The following is a 17,500-nucleotide window of genomic DNA, read 5'->3' on the forward strand; positions in this document are numbered from 1 at the left end:
TGCTGACTGGGAAAGAAAGATATAAAGGCAAAAATGTATCTTAAAAACCCCCAAACTAAAACATTGTGAGCAGTCAAGATACCTCATTGTAATTCTGTCTTTAATGCACTTCCGCCTCAAACGTTTAATCATAAGGCGATTGTCAGACGTATGAAATAGGAATACGATAGATATAGACCTTGCCTAATAGATAAGGATATGATAACCAGGGTTCGAGTTATAAGCTGATCTCTGTGGGGGTCTCCAAAATAACAGTGCGAAATGTTCTCATGCACGCGCGAATCATGCCCACACAGCGATGGGACTTACAAGTTTTAATTAGCTATAGGCAGTAGCGGATTAAGGTGGTCAGTGGCCCTAGGCTACTCCTTTGTGTGAGGACCCCCCGCCCCCATACACAAGCCTCCCCCCTCCCCAAAATATACAACTCACGAGCACCCTGCACACACACACCACTCATAATGCTTTACCATAAAACACTTAAACACTTTAATAACACAATAACACAACAGTGTTAATAATGCAAAGAATAAAAAAAAAAGTTCAGTGCATTCAGTTCTGTCTCTATTGCTCTCCTCTCCCGTTGTCTCTCTGTTGCTGTCCTGTTGTCTGTCTCTCTGTTGCTGTCCTGTTGTCCGTCTCTCTGTTGCTCCCCTCAGCTCTAAATGACAGAAATGAATTAGCTAATTAGTTGGCATGTAAACATATAGTTAGGGTTGGGTACAGTTTGGGTTTTATTCGATACCGGTGACAAATCGATACTTTAAAAACGGTACCGGTACCGAAACATCATCCTCATCCTCATCCTCCTCCTCAAATACCAACATATCCTGACGCTACAGCTGCAGGCTACTCATTTCACCACATCAACAGCCCCACATGAAACAACAGCTATAAAAGCGATAGTCACACATGTATCTCGGCCAATAATTGTGTTATTTTTGCTATACAGAAGGAGCGAAAAATACATGTACACTAGGTTAGTAAAAAGTAAAAGCCACCTTACCTTTACGGAGACAAGATAGACCTGTTTGGTCTGTTTTCAGTAGGCTGCGGTCGCGGTCCTGGAACCCATGATGCTGACGTCCGATGTTCTTTCTTTATCCAAGATTGGATGAACGGGAGAGGGTCAAAAAATTGCCTTTTTTTGGGCGGCATGGTAGCTACTGTATGTATATACTCCTGTATAGCTAATGAATGAATGTTTGCTTCTCAATAATAGGCTAGGTGCACGATCTCACTACTTCCTGAAAGGTAACTGGTATATGAACATATCCTGTCTCACTCTATTGGTTTAATTGATTAATCAGCTGTGCACTGTGTGTTCCAACGGTTTACCGCACAGCTGATTAATCAACCTTTTGCTGTTGCACAATATTCTACTGCGCCCCATGGTGTCTTGGTGGTGAAGTGCAGGCAGTCAAAGGCCTACTGTCATTCACAGGAGATTAATGGTGCGCGTAGCTCTTTTGGAAAACGTGTTTATTTTACAATATTTATAATATAAATTAAATTATATTCATTACATTGACATTTTGATCAAATAATAGTTGTGGTAATGTATTATTAGCGACCCCCACAGATTTTTGATTTTACTGCCTTCATGGGAGCTCAGAGAGTCTCAGACCATCTCTATGGGAGCTCAGCTCCCATTGGCTCCCACATAACTCGAACCCTGATGATAACTAAAAAACGTGTAGTAGAAAAACGACTGAAACTTGAAACTTTCTCTTTTACCAAATATTTACTCAGATGGTAAGACATTACTATTGAGAAACAACAGTCTTCTCATTTCGCGAACAACCCTTTTGTCTCCACAGATTGCTGGCCTTCGCTTTGTGTTCCTGATCAACCAAGAGCTGATCTCCCTCATCAAAGCAGAAGCAGCCAAGATGAACCAGCAGTGAGAGCCGTGCTGCCACAGTGGAGGAAGGAGGGGAGGTCCAAGTCCAACGTCTGGCTCCAGACAGACCTGTCTTTCAGGGCAACAAACTGTGGTCTTCTTGATTAGACACACTGTATGCTACCAGGAACTTGACAGACAAGGGCAACATGAAGGACCATATATGGACCTGAAAGAGAGAGGAACCCCTTGGGCTATTGGTACACCAAGAAGCAAGATCAGGACACACATGCACAATTTGAAACTTTTGATTTCGGTCAAACTTTTTTGAATTCTCCTCCGCTGGACATTTTAGGGGGCAATCCCTAAATCCTCAATGACAGTTTTCTAATTACAGGACCGTATCACCAGTTTAGTCTTGTTTTAAAGTTTAAATTGGGATTCATATCAGGAGGTTCCACAGTGCCTATAAGACAATGCATTGATTCTAAACTGTGTTTCATGTTGTTCCATTCATCATTTATTGCTGAGCTGGCACCTGTAAAGATACACCTGGATTAATAGGAAGTCACTTATAGTAAAATTGTGTAACTCTTAGTACTGTTCAAGGTAAACTAAAGCTGAGTAAACGTTAATGTGTGGGGCTATAGTAGTTTTGAATTTAGTATTAAGGATTAGTTGTGTATTCAGGGAGACATTCCTAGAGTATTGTAAAGTGCTAATAAACACGGAATATGTTCATGGTTTATTGGGGAAAAACATTAATTGATGTATGTATAATGTATAAAAACTGCCGAAATAACGAGGAAGCCTTGGAAACCGCAACATTATAAGCAACCAAACCTTTTTTGTAGTGCGCAATCTAGGTGTAGGGCTTTAGTCAACCACAGGGTAGCGCTGTTGCACAAGAACTAACCAGACAAGCGCACATGTTCTGCTCAACGCGAACTACTCTACTGGACTCCACTTTTTTGCTTTCTCTTGCACTCGTGGAATTCGCCATGTTCATGCAGTCCAAGTTGATAATTAATATCCGTTTTCCGACCATGTAGGATTCAAACAGGATGTCAGACGTATGCAATAGGGATACTGATGATAGATATAGACCTTGCCTAATAGATAAGGATATGCTAACTGAAAAACCTTAGTAGAAAAACTGTTCTTGCAGTTCATAAATGGTTTTATGACTTCCATAATAGCTCCAGTCAAGATAAAATGGGTCTCCCGATTGCGACACTGTCTTGGTTAAACTTCAATCATGTTTTGACGGGGGGGGAGAACCATAAAGTGATTCTAAATCGACTTTTTTGAAGTCATCCCCACCCAGGACAATTTATTCAATGCTGAATCACGATTAAGTAACCAATTGACACGTCTCAACTTCTAATGAATGCCAGAATCGGCTTACATTTGTATGCCTGCTTATATCGTTATTATTAGTTATGTGACTTGTTTCTGAACCACTAGGTTGTCCCAACTTAACCCTAGGGTTATTTTCTGCTGAAGTTTTTTTGTTTGAGGGGTTGAACTTTAGGCACTAGGCAGGGCAGGGGGGGGTCTCCTCGTTTTGCAAATCAGCACTTGTCTGAAGTAGATATGGGGCGGAGGAGACATTCACCCAATGACTTGAGAACACTAGTTTACCTTTGTAATAAAACGTACCAAGGTTTTCCGTTAGGTACAGAGCCAGATACATTAGCGGCTGTGTGTGTGTGTGTGTGTGTGTGTGTGTGTGTGTGTGTGTGTGTGTGTGTGTGTGTGTGTGTCAGCTAGTTACCTACAGCACAGGCCTAAAGTTTGGACACACCTTCTCATTCAATGTGTTTCCTTTATTTTCATGACTATTTACATTGTAGATTCTCACTGAAGGTATCAAAACTATGAATGAACACATGTGGAATTATGTATTTAACAAAAAAGTGTGAAATAACTCTAAATATGTCTTATATTTTAGATTCCTCAAAGTAGCCACCCTTTGCTTTTTTGTTGTTAATAAAATAAAAAAATGTTGTTGTAAAATATATAATAATAATATTAAATATATATAATAACATATTATTATTAACACATATTATATTTAATATTATTATTATATATTTTATTAACAACAACAAAGCAAAGGGTAGCTACTTTGAGGAATCTAAAATATAAGACATATTTAGAGTTATTTCACACTTTATTGTTAAATACATAATTCCTATGTGTTCATTCATAGTTGTGATGCCTTCAGTGAGAATCTACAATGTACCAAATAGTCATGAAAATAAAGGAAACTCATTGAATGAGAAGGTGTGTCCAAACTTTTGGCCTGTACTGTATCTATCTTTGAGTTCAGAAGAATTTTTCAATCGGGTGTAACTCCACCCAACCAACTCCAGCGGGGCTCCCCCTGACGTCACATCGTGCCTACCTCAGGATTCCGTACTACGTCATCACCCCTACGTCACCCGGCTTGTGTGCTGGGGGAGGAGGGCTTGGCGTGTTTGACAGACAGCACACCAGTGCGTCTGGAATAATCAACTTTAAGACACAGGGAAAGTCTAGGTAAGTCATTCCGCTTGCTCTTTTGCTAATATGAATGTCTAATTTAGCTTGACCAGAAGGGGCTAGTCTGAATGTAGGTGCATGTGGAGCTACACCCCCCTGACTGGTAACGTGGGACATGGCTCGATAGCTTAGCTAACTCATGTCATCTGTAAACTTGACAGCTACATATTATGTAACCTGTCAGTTAATGTGATGGAAACACTGTTGGCTGCTGCAACTTATTTGCAGGAAAAAGTCGTAACTTTCTCATACTGACCACCATGTGATGCTAAGCTAGTTATTCGGAATGGCTATCTGTGTGCAGCACATTTTTATTAAGATTATTAACATCTACTATCCGTAGCTACTCCTGTCTGGACCATGCAAGACCCAGCACTCCCATTTCGCCCCATGCCCGATGGTAGAAAGAGGCTAAAACAATCGCCACTACAGACCCAGGGGGGTATTCCATCAATGCCCCTAAACTAAAGAAAAATCCAGTCTTATTTTGATAAATCTCGCGAGATTTAGCCAAAAATAAGCCTGGATTTTCCTTTAGCGACGTTGATGGAATACCCCCTCCCCCCTCTCCAGTGATCATGTTTGAAAAACATACAGTCAGGCAGTCAGTGTTGTTGTTGTGGCTTCAGTAACAGTTGTCTTTGCATTTTGGTGACCAGTTGATGGTCGTCACGATTTTCAAGTTCACTGCCATGTATTTGGTATTTAAAACCCTAATCAATATACAGAAACACACACACTTGATTTAAATAATAATAAATAAATAAAAACAGTGGGCCCCTAAAGACAAGTGCTACAATAAAGTGCTGGTGGTTTAAAGGCATGATGTCAAAGACGCACTGCCTTTACATAAGAGTTGGTGGAGGAGGAGGAGGTTTGAATACACCTGTACCTCCGGCCAAAGATAGATGCTATTTATTCAGTGTAGTCTTTATCTAAAAACGATTCTCGTACAGGAATTAGGTCTGAGCCAGCAACTGTTATCTGAGTCAGGTCATGTTTATGACGAGCAATAAACCACTTAAGAACTGGCGGTTTGTCTCAGGTCACAGTTCAGACTTGGAGTGACGTGAGACGCCGTCAGTGACTTATATGAGCTCTGAGAAATGATGATAAGAGTCCTTCCTGGTTTTAAATGGGAATTTGGAGAAACTTTGACCATGATCTTCTACCAGACGCTCAAGCAGGGTTACCAGATGGGATTGACCATTTCCAGCCTAACCACAGTCTAAAAATCCACCAAAAACCAGCCCAAAATCTAGATTGCCAGAAAACCGTTAATTACTATTGGGCAGGTGCCCCTAAACTGTATGTCTTTTCCCAATGATGTTAGTAAAATAATATTATAATAACAATAATAATAATATAATGTATGTAGTTACTAGGGTGTGTGTTTTAGGCTAACTAGCATTTTGTAACTTGCAGGCACTGACATTTTGATACCGCCTAAATACTATTTCTCCCAGCCCAACCGGCCAAATGCTTATTTTCTGGCCCAGTCCAGTGTGATCAAAAGTAGCCCTTTCGGCGGTAACCTGCCCCCTCTGGCAACAACCCTGCTCTCAAGCTACCCCTCCTCTCTGCACACACCCCTTAACTGGGTTGGTAGGCTGGTAGCCCCTGGTAGCTCCTGATTGGCCAGGTGAGGAGGAGTTGGAGGAGTTAGACAATCCAATTGGTCACTGAAAGTAACCTTTTTGTAAGCTGCTTGTTGTGTGAATTCTATTTCTTTTCCCTCAGACCTCCAATGCAATGCTTCTCCTCAGACACTGTCAAGGCCTAACCAGGGTAGGCCTCAAGACTCAAAGGTATGTATGTAATAGCTTAGGTGAAACAAGCCACTGTCTCTTAACTACCTTTTGAACTTAACTTTAGTAGAAAAAAATAAATCTTAAAGAAACGCTGTAACATATTATATATACCTGGCATCTTCCTTGTCTCATTATTGCCCTAGTATGGCTTTAGTGGCCTATCTGTTTCTTGCCCAATCAAAGGTCAGGTTTTAGTAGAGCCAATGCAGCGACAAAAATCTGTCATGTCTCCCAAAAACAAACAGTGTGTCCTGTATGCCCCACCCTGGGCCGCCAGCGATGTGCAAGGACCAGCCTGTACAGACTACTAGACTACTAGACTGGAATCATTGTCACCCAACCCAGTCAGGTTAATCATTGCCAAGACAGGAGTGAAGATAATTAATTGGTTCCTTATCAAGGAGCTTCTGAAACACAGATTAGTTTCCCCCTTTTGTTTGCTTTGAGTTTTATTGCCATGCTGACACAGTGTGGCCCGCCTGGCACCAACGTCTTGGTAATCCGGTCACATCAGGTGCAGACATCATTTCAACAATGATGAAGTTCAATGGGACGAAACTTTAAGTATCAAAAGAAATAAAACAAATACAAATAGTTTAATTAGACCTGCTATGGTATTACAAACAGTCTAGTTTTTCACAGTTGCACAGTCATATTTCTGGTAATTTTTCACTACAAGGCTCTACCAATGAAATGTGCACCTAGAACTCACCACAATTAATGGAGAAGTGGTTAATGAAAGTCATGACTTTTATTTCCCCATTTCCCAAGAATCCATGTGGTTAGACTGTGGGTGTAACGAGTATGATTACTTTTTCTTCCGATGAAAAGATGGATGATTGATCGATGATTCACTTGCTTAGACAAATGTATTTGTTGTAAGTCCGCTTTGTATAAAGGCGTCTGCTAAATGCCCAAAAGGTAAATGTAAATGTAAGTATCCTGAGTAAGCAAGCGGTTCCTGGGTGGCATTTTCTTACTAACCAGGCTCTACCAATTAAATGTGCACCACTGCTACTACAACTACAACTTACCACAAGTCACAAGTCATGACTTTCATTTCCCACTTCCCAAGAATCCATGAGGTAAGACTGTGGGTGTGTAATGAGTAACCTAAGTGTGTCAGCGGTTGGATCCTGGGTGTCAGATGAGATGTGACCTTTCAATGACCCCTGCTGTGTAATCTCCTCCAGGGTACGGTTATTGCAGGGCGCGGCTCCTCCTGTGGCTGCGTCTGCAGGCAGCCTCTGTGCCCGCTGGGCCAGCAGCCATGGGGGGCAGGAGTCAGGGGACCAGTACCACCAGCGTCCCCACCACGGCCCCGACTGGAGACACGCCCTGGCTGGGCTGCTGGCTGGGACGGGTGCCGTGTTGGCCTACGGCCTCCATCACAGCCAGGTGACAGGGGAGATAGTGTTAAAGGAAGTAGAAGCCGCACACTCTAGTTCCCAGATGCAAAAGTGTAGATTTTAATTGACAACGGTTTTGGCCGTAGCCTTTGTCAAGTCTTACAAACAACATAGTGCATGACAGCCATTAAATAGACAGGTAGGCTAGATTGAATAGGGGAGATATTGTTGACACTTGATGTGTCTTAGATTCCACGACAGGGGGGGGTGGGGGGTGATACTATTAAGAGTAGACAATATGTGACAGCAGCTGGTGAAAGTGGGAACAAGCCAGTTGCTCGCTAGTCAAGCCGAAATGAAACATTGCAATGCAATGGATTCGGCAAGTAATCCCCACTACTGTACACTAACTAGTTAGTAGTGGGGATTACTCACAGAATCCATTGCATTGCAATATTTCGGCTTGACTAGCGAGCGAGTGTGTCATTGATTTTCAACAACGTTGACATTTAATTTACATCTTTCAGAATAAAAGTCGGTTGAACATTTGGTCGGTTGCTGACTTGTTCCTGCTGTCACAATATGGGCCTTCACTGAAATCCATTGAGATTCTTCCATCAACATGCAGCGTTAACATTCATTCATTCAACATGCAGTGCCGCAGCCCCGTCCCTCTGCAATACCCTCCCAACATTTAAACAGGCCCTCAAAACCCTCAAGCTCGCCTTCACCAGTTAACCCTCTCCCCCTCCCCTTCCCATGTGTCCCCAGCACTACCGTAATTAGGCCCCTATACTTTCTTTTATTTATATTTTTTGTTTCTTTTTATTATTACTACTCTATCTTTTTAGTTTGTAAAGCGTCTTTGAGTGTCTAGAAAAGCGCTATATAAGTCTAATGTTTTATTATTATTATTATTATTATTAACCCACTTGTTTTCATGTAGTGTTTCTCATCGTGTCTGTCTGTCTGTCTGTGTGTTTCCTGTCTGTCTGTTTCCTGTCCAGGCTGAGCGTGCGGCCACCAGCGCGGGGCAGCCCATAGGCCACGCCTCCTCCCTGCCCATCTTCACCCAGGACGAGGTCACCAAGCACCGCTCTGTGAAGGAAGGCGTGTGGGTCACCTACAAGGGCAGCGTCTATGACATCACTGAGTTCGTGGCCTTGCACCCTGGCGGGGATAAGATCCTGCTGGCGGCCGGCGGCGCCCTGGAGCCCTTCTGGGCCCTCTACGCCGTGCACGGCCAGGACCACGTGTTGGACATCCTGGCAGAGTACAAGGTGGGCCAGATGTGTTTGTTTGTGGTGTGTTTGTTTGTGTTAAAGGGGCAATCTGGGATGGGGACATACATGTTTTGACTTTCAAATCAATGATATAGAGGGGAGAGAGGCCTCCATAAGTATTGGAAAGAGAAAAAAAAAAATATGAATATAAATATAGAGTGCCCTCCAGTGCCCTCAAGTATTGGAAAGAGGAAAAAAAAAAAAAAAGAATACAAATATAAATATAGAGTTCCCTCAAGTATTGGAAAGAGGAAAAAAATAAGAATACAAATATCAATTGTTCACAAAATAAAGGTGGGCGAGCTGAGTGAGGAGGACCAGAAGCTGCAGAAGAGCATCGTGTCGTCCGACCCCTACTCCGGCGACCCCGCCCGCCACCCGGCCATGCGCGTCAACAGCGCCAAGCCCTTCAACGGCGAGCCCCCGCCCGAGCTCCTCTCCGACAGCTACATCACCCCCTCGGCCATCTTCTTCAAGAGGAACCACCTCCCCGTGCCGCAGGTGGACCCAGCCTCCTACCGGCTGCAGGTGGAGGCGGTCCCGGGGGGCGGGAGGGAGCCCCTGGTCCTGTCCCTGGAGGACCTGAAGACCCGCTTCCCCAAGCACACCGTCACCGCCACGCTGCAGTGCGCCGGCAACCGCCGCTCGGAGATGAACAAGGTCAAGCAGGTGAAAGGGCTGAACTGGGGAATCGCCGCCATCAGCAACGCCACCTGGGGCGGCGCCCGGCTGCGGGACGTGCTGCTGGCGGCCGGCTACGGGCCGGAGGTCAAAGGTCGGGGGGCGAGACACGTGCAGTTCGAGGGGCTGGACAGCGACGTGACCGGCACCACCTACGGCGCGTCCATCCCCCTGAACAAGGCGGTGAGCGAGGAGGGCGACGTGCTGCTGGCCTACGAGATGAACGGGGAGGACCTGCCCGCCGACCACGGCTACCCCGTGCGCGTGGTCGTCCCCGGCACGGTGGGCGCGCGCAACGTGAAGTGGCTGGGCCGCGTGGCGGTGAGCGAGGAGGAGAGCGGCAGCCACTGGCAGCAGAACGACTACAAGGGCTTCTGCCCCGCCACGGACTGGGACACGGTGGACTTCAAGTCGGCGCCGGCCATCCAGGAGCTGCCCGTCCAGTCGGCCATCACCCAGCCGGCCGAGGGCGCCGCGGTGGACCGCAGCGCCGAGGAGGTGACGGTGAAGGGCTACGCCTGGAGCGGCGGGGGCCGGGAGGTGGTGCGCGTGGACGTGTCGCTGGACGGGGGGAAGACGTGGCAGGTGGCCCGGCTGCAGAGCGGCGAGAAGGGGCAGGCGCCCCCCCCCGAGCCCCCCCCGACGGGCCGCGCCTGGGCCTGGAAGTTGTGGGAGCTGACGGCCCCTCTGCCGGCGGGCGTCCAGGAGCTCCAGATCATGTGCAAGGCGGTGGACAACAGCTACAACATGCAGCCGGACTCGGTGGCGCCCATCTGGAACCTGAGGGGCGTGCTGAGCAACGCCTGGCACAGAGTGAATGTCCGGGTCAGGGAGGATGAGGAGGAGGAGGAGGAGGAAGAGTAGAGACTGCAGGGTGGTGTTCGTGCTTCAGGAGTGCAGAGGAACATGGTTGATGGCCCAATACCTAATGCCTAATGTACACTGTCTGGTGGTCCACTCCATCATAGTGGGGAAACTGACCACGAGTCCGTTGGTGCCCTGAAGAAAAGACTCCTGTCCTGTCTTTATGCACGGCAACCACTCCATTCTGTGCTGTGGAAGTGTAAAAACCAAAGGTGGGCGTCTATCTGTGCCAAGGTTAAGCCTCACGTTTAGTACAGTGTGGTCTGTAATGTTGGGAAGACATCCAAAACACAGAACGAGATAAGAAGAGTAAGTCTCTTTGTGCCAACTGTTGCTGAAGGCCAAGTAAAAAACACAGACTTTGCCAGCGCATACCTCAAGTCTTCTCTCATAAGAGAAAGGATCCGGAGGTCTCGTCATTTAACTAGAGTAAACTATATTATGTAATAGTTTTGACTTGGACAATAAATCTCCATGACTTCTTATCAGTTTGAGAGTATTATTATTATGCAAAATGATTTGTATAAGTCACGTATTGTCTTAACTAGATATTATAGCAATTTCTAAATTTGTTGTCATCTAATTTAATAGTTCAGATTATGTCTGTTTTCATATAGTATTACCTGCAGCATTCAAATGGCGACGTCCATTTTAATCAGTAGTGTTCAGAAGTCAGATACGATGTTGGATTGCTTTATTATACGACAAAACATAGTTCTCAGAGTTATATTTTCAGAGATTATTCAGAGATGAAAATGATTGTTTTATACATAATTTATTCATTAAACTAATCAGCTAAACTGCTTTTGAGATGTACGGTATTTTATGAAGGTTTATCAAGTGTAATAAAAACATATTTTCTCCACCTTCTGACTTGTGTTAATGAATGAATGAATGAATGAATGAATGGTCTTTATTGTCATTGATATAGTACAGGTACCAAACAACGAAATTTGGGAGGGGGGGCTCCCCTGGTGCTAGGAAAAAAAAACTAAAAACAAGAAGGGAAAAGAGCTGGTTTAGATAAATAAAGGCTATGTACACTATCCACTATACTATACTATACAACTAGTAAGTCTAGTCTGCTGTAGGTACTATTTACACAACCGTTCCCTATAAGTACTAAAATAAAAATGTACATACAAATGTACTTAAAAACACTAAAAAGCACCGATGTTGGGAGCCCCCCTAGCCTCGTGTCTGATCGCGCCGCCATTTTGTCATCATAATTTCGGTACATGTACATTTATGGAAATATACACAATGCACTGGTTTGATATACATTCTCAATCAAACTACAGACACACACTCCGTTTCTGTCAGTCAACCGGTCTTATTCTTCTACTGTCTTGAGTGATACATTGCTGACACCTAGTGGACAGAAAGTTATTTACAGAAGTTGAGGTCATGTCTAGTGTATTTACATAACTGTACGTTGTTTGACTTGGATGATGAATCGTGCCAAAATGAAATCAATACAGCCGTATGAGAACCGTACAAACATTCTATTACAGCCACTCCCCCAGCCGCAAAACCAGCCAATAACATGACTAGAATTTAATCACATGCTTATCATGCCAAAACACATCGGAATGCAGTGCACTCATCTCGAAATGCAATGTACACATCTCGAAATACAATGTACACATCTCGAAATACAATACGGCTGTATTGATTTCATTTTGGCACAAATATTCTGTATTTTTGACTAAGTAAGTGAATCACCTATCCACCAGTCATAGCAGGAAAAAGTAATCTATGCTGAGGTCAGGGGCCATTGGCAGTCGTGCTAGAAGAAGGAAGATTTAAAAATGATATATTATTACACAGGAGAAACAGTACAGGGAGACACCCTGGAAAAAGCTGCCTGACCTCCTGAGATGTCTGTAACATCCCGACCACGCAAAAGTCCACCCTCACAGTAATGACCAAATATGACTAATGCCAGAATATAGGTCACATAAACTTGACTACTCACCACAGATTAACACACACTCCTGCACGTCCTGTATAACGACAACGGTAGTCAGACTGAGAGATGACGTTGTTCTGACTTTATACGATGAACAACAACTTACCGCACTCTCTTAATTACACAGACAGCAGCAGGATGCCATGTCTTGGCATCTACGTCATAGTGTCGATGTTTTGTGGGAATTTACATTTACATTTTTGGGCATTTAGCAGACTCCTTTATCCAAAGCGACGTCACACTGTCCTGAGCAGGTGGAGGTATTCACTTAGATTTTTTGGGGATTTTTAAAATTAAAAATCTGACACATAGTGTACACATTTCATCCTTCCAAAGTCACATGTGAACCGATACTCTTATGCATACACCTGAGGTAAAATGTTACATTAAGTTGCCCGTCTACCTGTGTGATTGTAATAACTGTAGTTTCAACATTGTATTAACATGGTGTTACATAGTCAATTTGAGGCAATATTTTTTTGTGGACCCACAACTAGCAGTAATTCCTCTAATTAATCAAATGAGAGATACCCAAAGCAAGCAAATACTTATTTATGTATTCAACCATTTCATTTAGTTTGGCTCAAATTGCAAATAATTACAGCAGGTAGATGTTAGTTGCCGAGAATTCTTCCAAAGCCTTTTTTTTTTTACTCACTCTGTTGGGAGTGAATTTCAGTTTTTACGAGGTTTGCACTTTAGAGTCACCTCTTCCCCTTTCTCTCTTCCTCACACAAACACACACATCTGTCATCACTTTGTGTAGTTTACTTTGTGATGTAAAATGGAGGCCTTGATCGTTTGTTCTGCTCGTTGAACTCAATGATGCACAGATGTGGTGACGTTGGACGCGGGATGTGAGTTTGCCTAGACAACTTCCAGGAAAGAAGGGAAGAATTCCAGCTGGCAAGAGAGGAAGAAGGGAGAAAGAAACAAACTGGGTGGAGTAATGGAAGAACAAGAGAGAGTGGGAGAGAGAGAGAAAGAGCGAGAGAGAGAGAGAGAGAGAGAGAGAGAGAGAGAGAAAGAGAGAAAGAGAGAGAGAAAGAAAGAGAGAGAGATTTGTGAACAGTTTTACACAGTAAAAATTAAAAAAACACTGGAGGAAAGAAGAGGTGACCAAACGAACACATGTCCAGACCACTTTGGGTATTTGTGTATAAAACAGCATGTGAGAGTTTGCTTTTCTGTAATGAAGTCTGATCCAGAACAAACTGTCTCATGTCTCAATGAATAGGAGGAGAGGGAAGAAACGAGTGTGTGTAAGGGCACAGAACCAGACAGAACCACGCAGGTACCTCCGTAATGTGCAAGACACGAGACTCGCTGACGCTGCACATTACCCCCCACCGAAGGGTGGACCCCTAGGGAGAGAGGGAGGAAAGAAAGAGAGAGAGAAGATAGCAGAATATCCAGCACATCAATCAATACCTAGTTAGTTACATTGTTTTGTAGGAGCATAGAGGCTCAAGTACATGTTATGTATCAGCTGGATTTGTATTTCATTTCATTTTTTTTGTGTTATTTTTTCTGAGTGGGGCAGTCCCACTCATATTTTACATTTTATTGATAGATACAGGAAGGATGGGTGAGAGAGAGAGGAGGGATGACATGCAGGATATGTCCCCAGCCGGAATCAGGATATGTCCCTCAGCGCTTAACCCGCTACGCCACCTAAGCGCCCCTTGTATTTAATTTTTTGTATCCTTCCAAAAGGAGCATTCTTCGCTGGGAAACCTAGTTTGGCAGGCATATCTGTATTCCCCTCGAAACGGTGTTGATAAATTGTTGCGCTTCCATGCAGATGTGACCTTGTACTCTATGTCTATGCTTCTTTCTATGACTCAAAGCTGACTAGTCTTGGGATGAGCAGCAGAGAGCAGACTTGATACATACAAACACCATATTAGTGCTTTGTTTAGATATAAAATCCGTCTTTGGATTTACTGTTTCGTTCCAGAGAGTGTCCTGGGATCTCCTGCTATGGACGTTTAGTCACACATGGCAGGATGCTTTTATATTTAGTGTGGTATACATCCGTGTGTGTCATAGGTCATTTTGATGGCCTTCCTGAGACATCTACTACTGCCCTGTACTGTTTCTCCTGTGTAGTAATAATTTAAAAAAAAATCTTCCTTCTTCTAGCATGACAACTGCCAATGGCCCCTGGCCTGAGCATAGATTACTTTTTCCTGCTACGACTGGTGGATAGATGATTCACTTACTTAGTCAAATGTATTTGTTGTAAGTCGCTTTGGAATAAGGCGTCTGCTAAATACCAAAAGTGTACATTTTATTGGGTTAGTAGTGCATTAGAACTGGAGGGAGAGATCTACAGGAGGGATATAGCAATAAAGAGAGTCCAAAGCACATGAACTGTCAACCATGACAATGTTCGGTCTAATTCCAAGTAAAACCTTCACTTTTATATAGTGACTGTAATGTAAGCACAGGGGATTTATTTTCTTTTTTTTATTTATTTTTTAAATATTATGACCACTGGGCCTGGCTCTGGTAAATGATAGGGTCCACAGTGCACATACACACCCAGTGAAGACCGAACAGTGCCAAAACCCACACAAAGCAAACGCCAGACACGTCATCCTCCAGAACATGTCTGCTCTTTGTCTTTATCCCCGACACCCTCTCCCTGGCCTGTGGAAACCCTCTCCCTCTCCCTGGCCTGCGGAAACCCTCTCCCTCTCCCTGTCCTAGCCTGCGGACGTCCTGCGGTAATGTGCGGAGTCAGAGACAGAGCTGCTGTATAACACCAGACTGAGAGTGTGCCAGCTGTAACATACTCTTGTGTTGACAAAATAGCCATACGGTTACCATAGCTACACATTACATTACATGCACTCACGCTTTTTATATGAGGAGCATGGAATTTTAGGGGGGATGCACCGCACTTCAAGATTGCGCGTGAGTTATGGTGCTGCTTCAATCTCTTTGGGGCCTCAATGGTAAATGGATAATATATGTGTACTTGGTTGCTGAGAAAGCAACCCTGATTCAAATCTCATCCACTTCCCCATTCATCTTATGATGGATGTGCAGCGGCCGTCCGGAGGATGAGGCAGATACAGTCATACATAATGTCCACACAGGATGGAAAGAAACATTAATATGACAACCTCAGTACTGAAAAACCTCTAGGACGAAAAAAATAAATAATTTTGCTGATGGTATCAGTGGATAAGTTGTCATCTGTTAGGGAGAAGAAGGACAGGCCTCAGCTGTAATGATTAGGTAAGAGGAAGAGGAAAAACTTGCAAGTAAGTGCACATACCAAATAATGTGTTTAAAAGGTCGATGTTTCTTTTAGATAATTGACAGATGGCCAAGTTACTCCGATACACAACAACAGACTTTGTTAGCAACAATACAGAAATACGCTAAGAACCGAAATTCCTGTTGAAGGTTGACAGTCCACTGATTGTTGCATTGTAGCCATGCCGACAGGGCCACGTTCTCCCTGCAGAGCTCATGAAGGGATCAGCAATAAGGTGCATGGCAGCCTGTCCTTCAGAAGTGTATGTGACATGGGTCTGGTCAAAAGGTCTGCATGTCGGCAATTCTCATGTCTGAAAATGACCTTGACCCTACTTGAGGACTTTCTCACCAGACCTTGTCACATTGTAACATCCTCATAATGTTGATGACAAACCGGATGAACAGTGACTTGTAAATGACACTGATTCTTCCCAGTCGAATCCTGATATTTCAGGTTTTCTGCAGATGCGCTACATGTCAGCACATTTATGGCATTCTAACACACTGCCTGCAAACCAGTGCACTGTATATCTGGGTCTGAGGTTCTCCTGCGGTCTGGTCACTATTACCTGTCTGTAGCACCTTGTTGCATGGTGAGGAATGTGCAGCTGGCCAGCTTTGATGTGGACTTCAGCATTTCTCCAGAACGTGTCTGTTTGAGCTCCCAGCGATGGCAGGTGTGCAAGGAAATCGATCCAGGAAAACCCTCACTTGACTGTGTGCGGGAGATTAGTGTTCTTGAATATCAACTTCAAAGCTCTTTGACACAAACACTCTTTTTGAGAACCATTCATGATTAAAATGGCATTCATAAAGCAGCCCTTGTGATAGTCCTAACTGCCCCAGGCGTGCCGAATATGGCTGATCCTCTGTCTAGACTCTGTGCCTAGAGCAGAAATACCAAATTCCAACAATTGACTGACAAGTTGATTGCATGGCATGGCAAGGAATCAGTAAAAAAAAAAAAAAAAAAAAGGCTACACCTACCTAAAAAAAAAAAAAAAGGCTAATAAATAGGTCAACTAAATAGGTCAACTACAGGAATTTTGTACGAATTGATTTACAAATGCATCTTTACAATTCTTGTATTATGCAAGAGAGCATTATTTAACTACCCACTTATCAGTTGCAAGGGTCCAGGAAACGTTTAAATGTTCCCTTGTACCTTGACGGCCAAATGCTCCATGTGTCTTCTAAGGAAATAAGTAGCCTCATCAGAGATAGATTTATAAGTAAACCAAAAACTCAAAGTGCATTCGAACAACCTGGATGTTTGAACAAAATCAACTCCTGAAACCCTTTAATAAATTCAGCCTCATATCCCCCATAACCTACAGTAGCCTAACACCTACTCTTACAGCTGCACGATTCTTTTAATGCCAGTGGTGCAATGATGACAAACTGTAAACTTGGCAGCTGTTTCCATTCTCATTCTTCGGGGAGGAATCACCATCCCAGTGGTTTCAGGCTGACTCACTCGCCTCTTGGGTTAAAAACCTCCAGAACACACGATGTGAACCCAGAGTAACACTTGTCCCACCGTAGGCGAGACTAACGGACCGTGAAACACATTCATACTGAATGTTAATGCGTCAGGTTGAATTAGCAGTTCGGTAATTAACAGAATTAGTAGACCTAGTTTATTCTTGCAATCGGTGCGCCGGTAGATCGACCATACGGGCTTTGCATTTCGGTGTGGCGCACTTTAGAGCCGTTGGCACGAGGGAATGGGTTACCTGCTGCAGGTGACGGTGCTCGCGCCACTCCTGCTCTGCTCCATGACCGCAGTGATGCACAGGGAGATGGAGTCCACTGAAGCAATTGTAAGTATTATGCTCTATTTATTATTGCCTGTCTGTCATTCTCTCTCTGTTCTG

General features: G+C 43.9%; 3 protein-coding genes across 5 annotated transcripts in view; all 3 read left to right on the forward strand.

Moving 5' to 3' along the window:
• The window catches only part of mcrs1 (microspherule protein 1), a 9,187-nt gene extending 6,601 nt beyond the window's left edge, over positions 1-2,586 (forward strand). For both annotated transcript variants that reach the window (XM_080548111.1, XM_080548112.1), the window contains exon 14: positions 1,821-2,586. In XM_080548111.1, coding sequence (XP_080404237.1) covers positions 1,821-1,907 — 87 coding nt within the window. In that variant the 3' untranslated portion in view covers positions 1,908-2,586. The remainder of the gene's footprint in view (positions 1-1,820) is intronic.
• Positions 2,587-4,303: 1,717 nt separating this feature from the next.
• On the forward strand, positions 4,304-11,236 carry suox (sulfite oxidase). Of its 2 annotated transcripts, none has more exons than XM_080548248.1 (5): positions 4,304-4,387; positions 6,131-6,198; positions 7,395-7,599; positions 8,558-8,830; positions 9,128-11,236. In XM_080548248.1, the coding sequence occupies exons 2-5, from the start codon at positions 6,143-6,145 to the stop codon at positions 10,376-10,378; spliced, it is 1,785 nt and encodes a 594-aa protein (XP_080404374.1). In that variant the 5' UTR covers positions 4,304-4,387; positions 6,131-6,142; the 3' UTR covers positions 10,379-11,236. The 2 variants fall into 2 exon arrangements, with proteins under 2 accessions (XP_080404374.1, XP_080404375.1); XM_080548249.1 differs by lacking the exon at positions 4,304-4,387 and adding an exon at positions 5,886-6,032.
• Positions 11,237-17,323: 6,087 nt separating this feature from the next.
• Positions 17,324-17,500, forward strand: part of mmp19 (matrix metallopeptidase 19) — a gene marked incomplete at its 3' end in the record, with an annotated part of 5,706 nt that continues 5,529 nt past the window's right edge. The window contains exon 1 of the mRNA XM_080548210.1: positions 17,324-17,446. Within this exon, the coding sequence (XP_080404336.1) occupies positions 17,351-17,446 (96 nt within the window). The 5' untranslated portion in view covers positions 17,324-17,350. The remainder of the gene's footprint in view (positions 17,447-17,500) is intronic.

The sequence above is a fragment of the Nansenia antarctica genome, assembly GCF_963989245.1.
Source record: "Nansenia antarctica genome assembly, chromosome: 18".
In the NCBI taxonomy this organism is placed as follows: Eukaryota; Metazoa; Chordata; class Actinopteri; order Argentiniformes; family Microstomatidae; genus Nansenia; species Nansenia antarctica.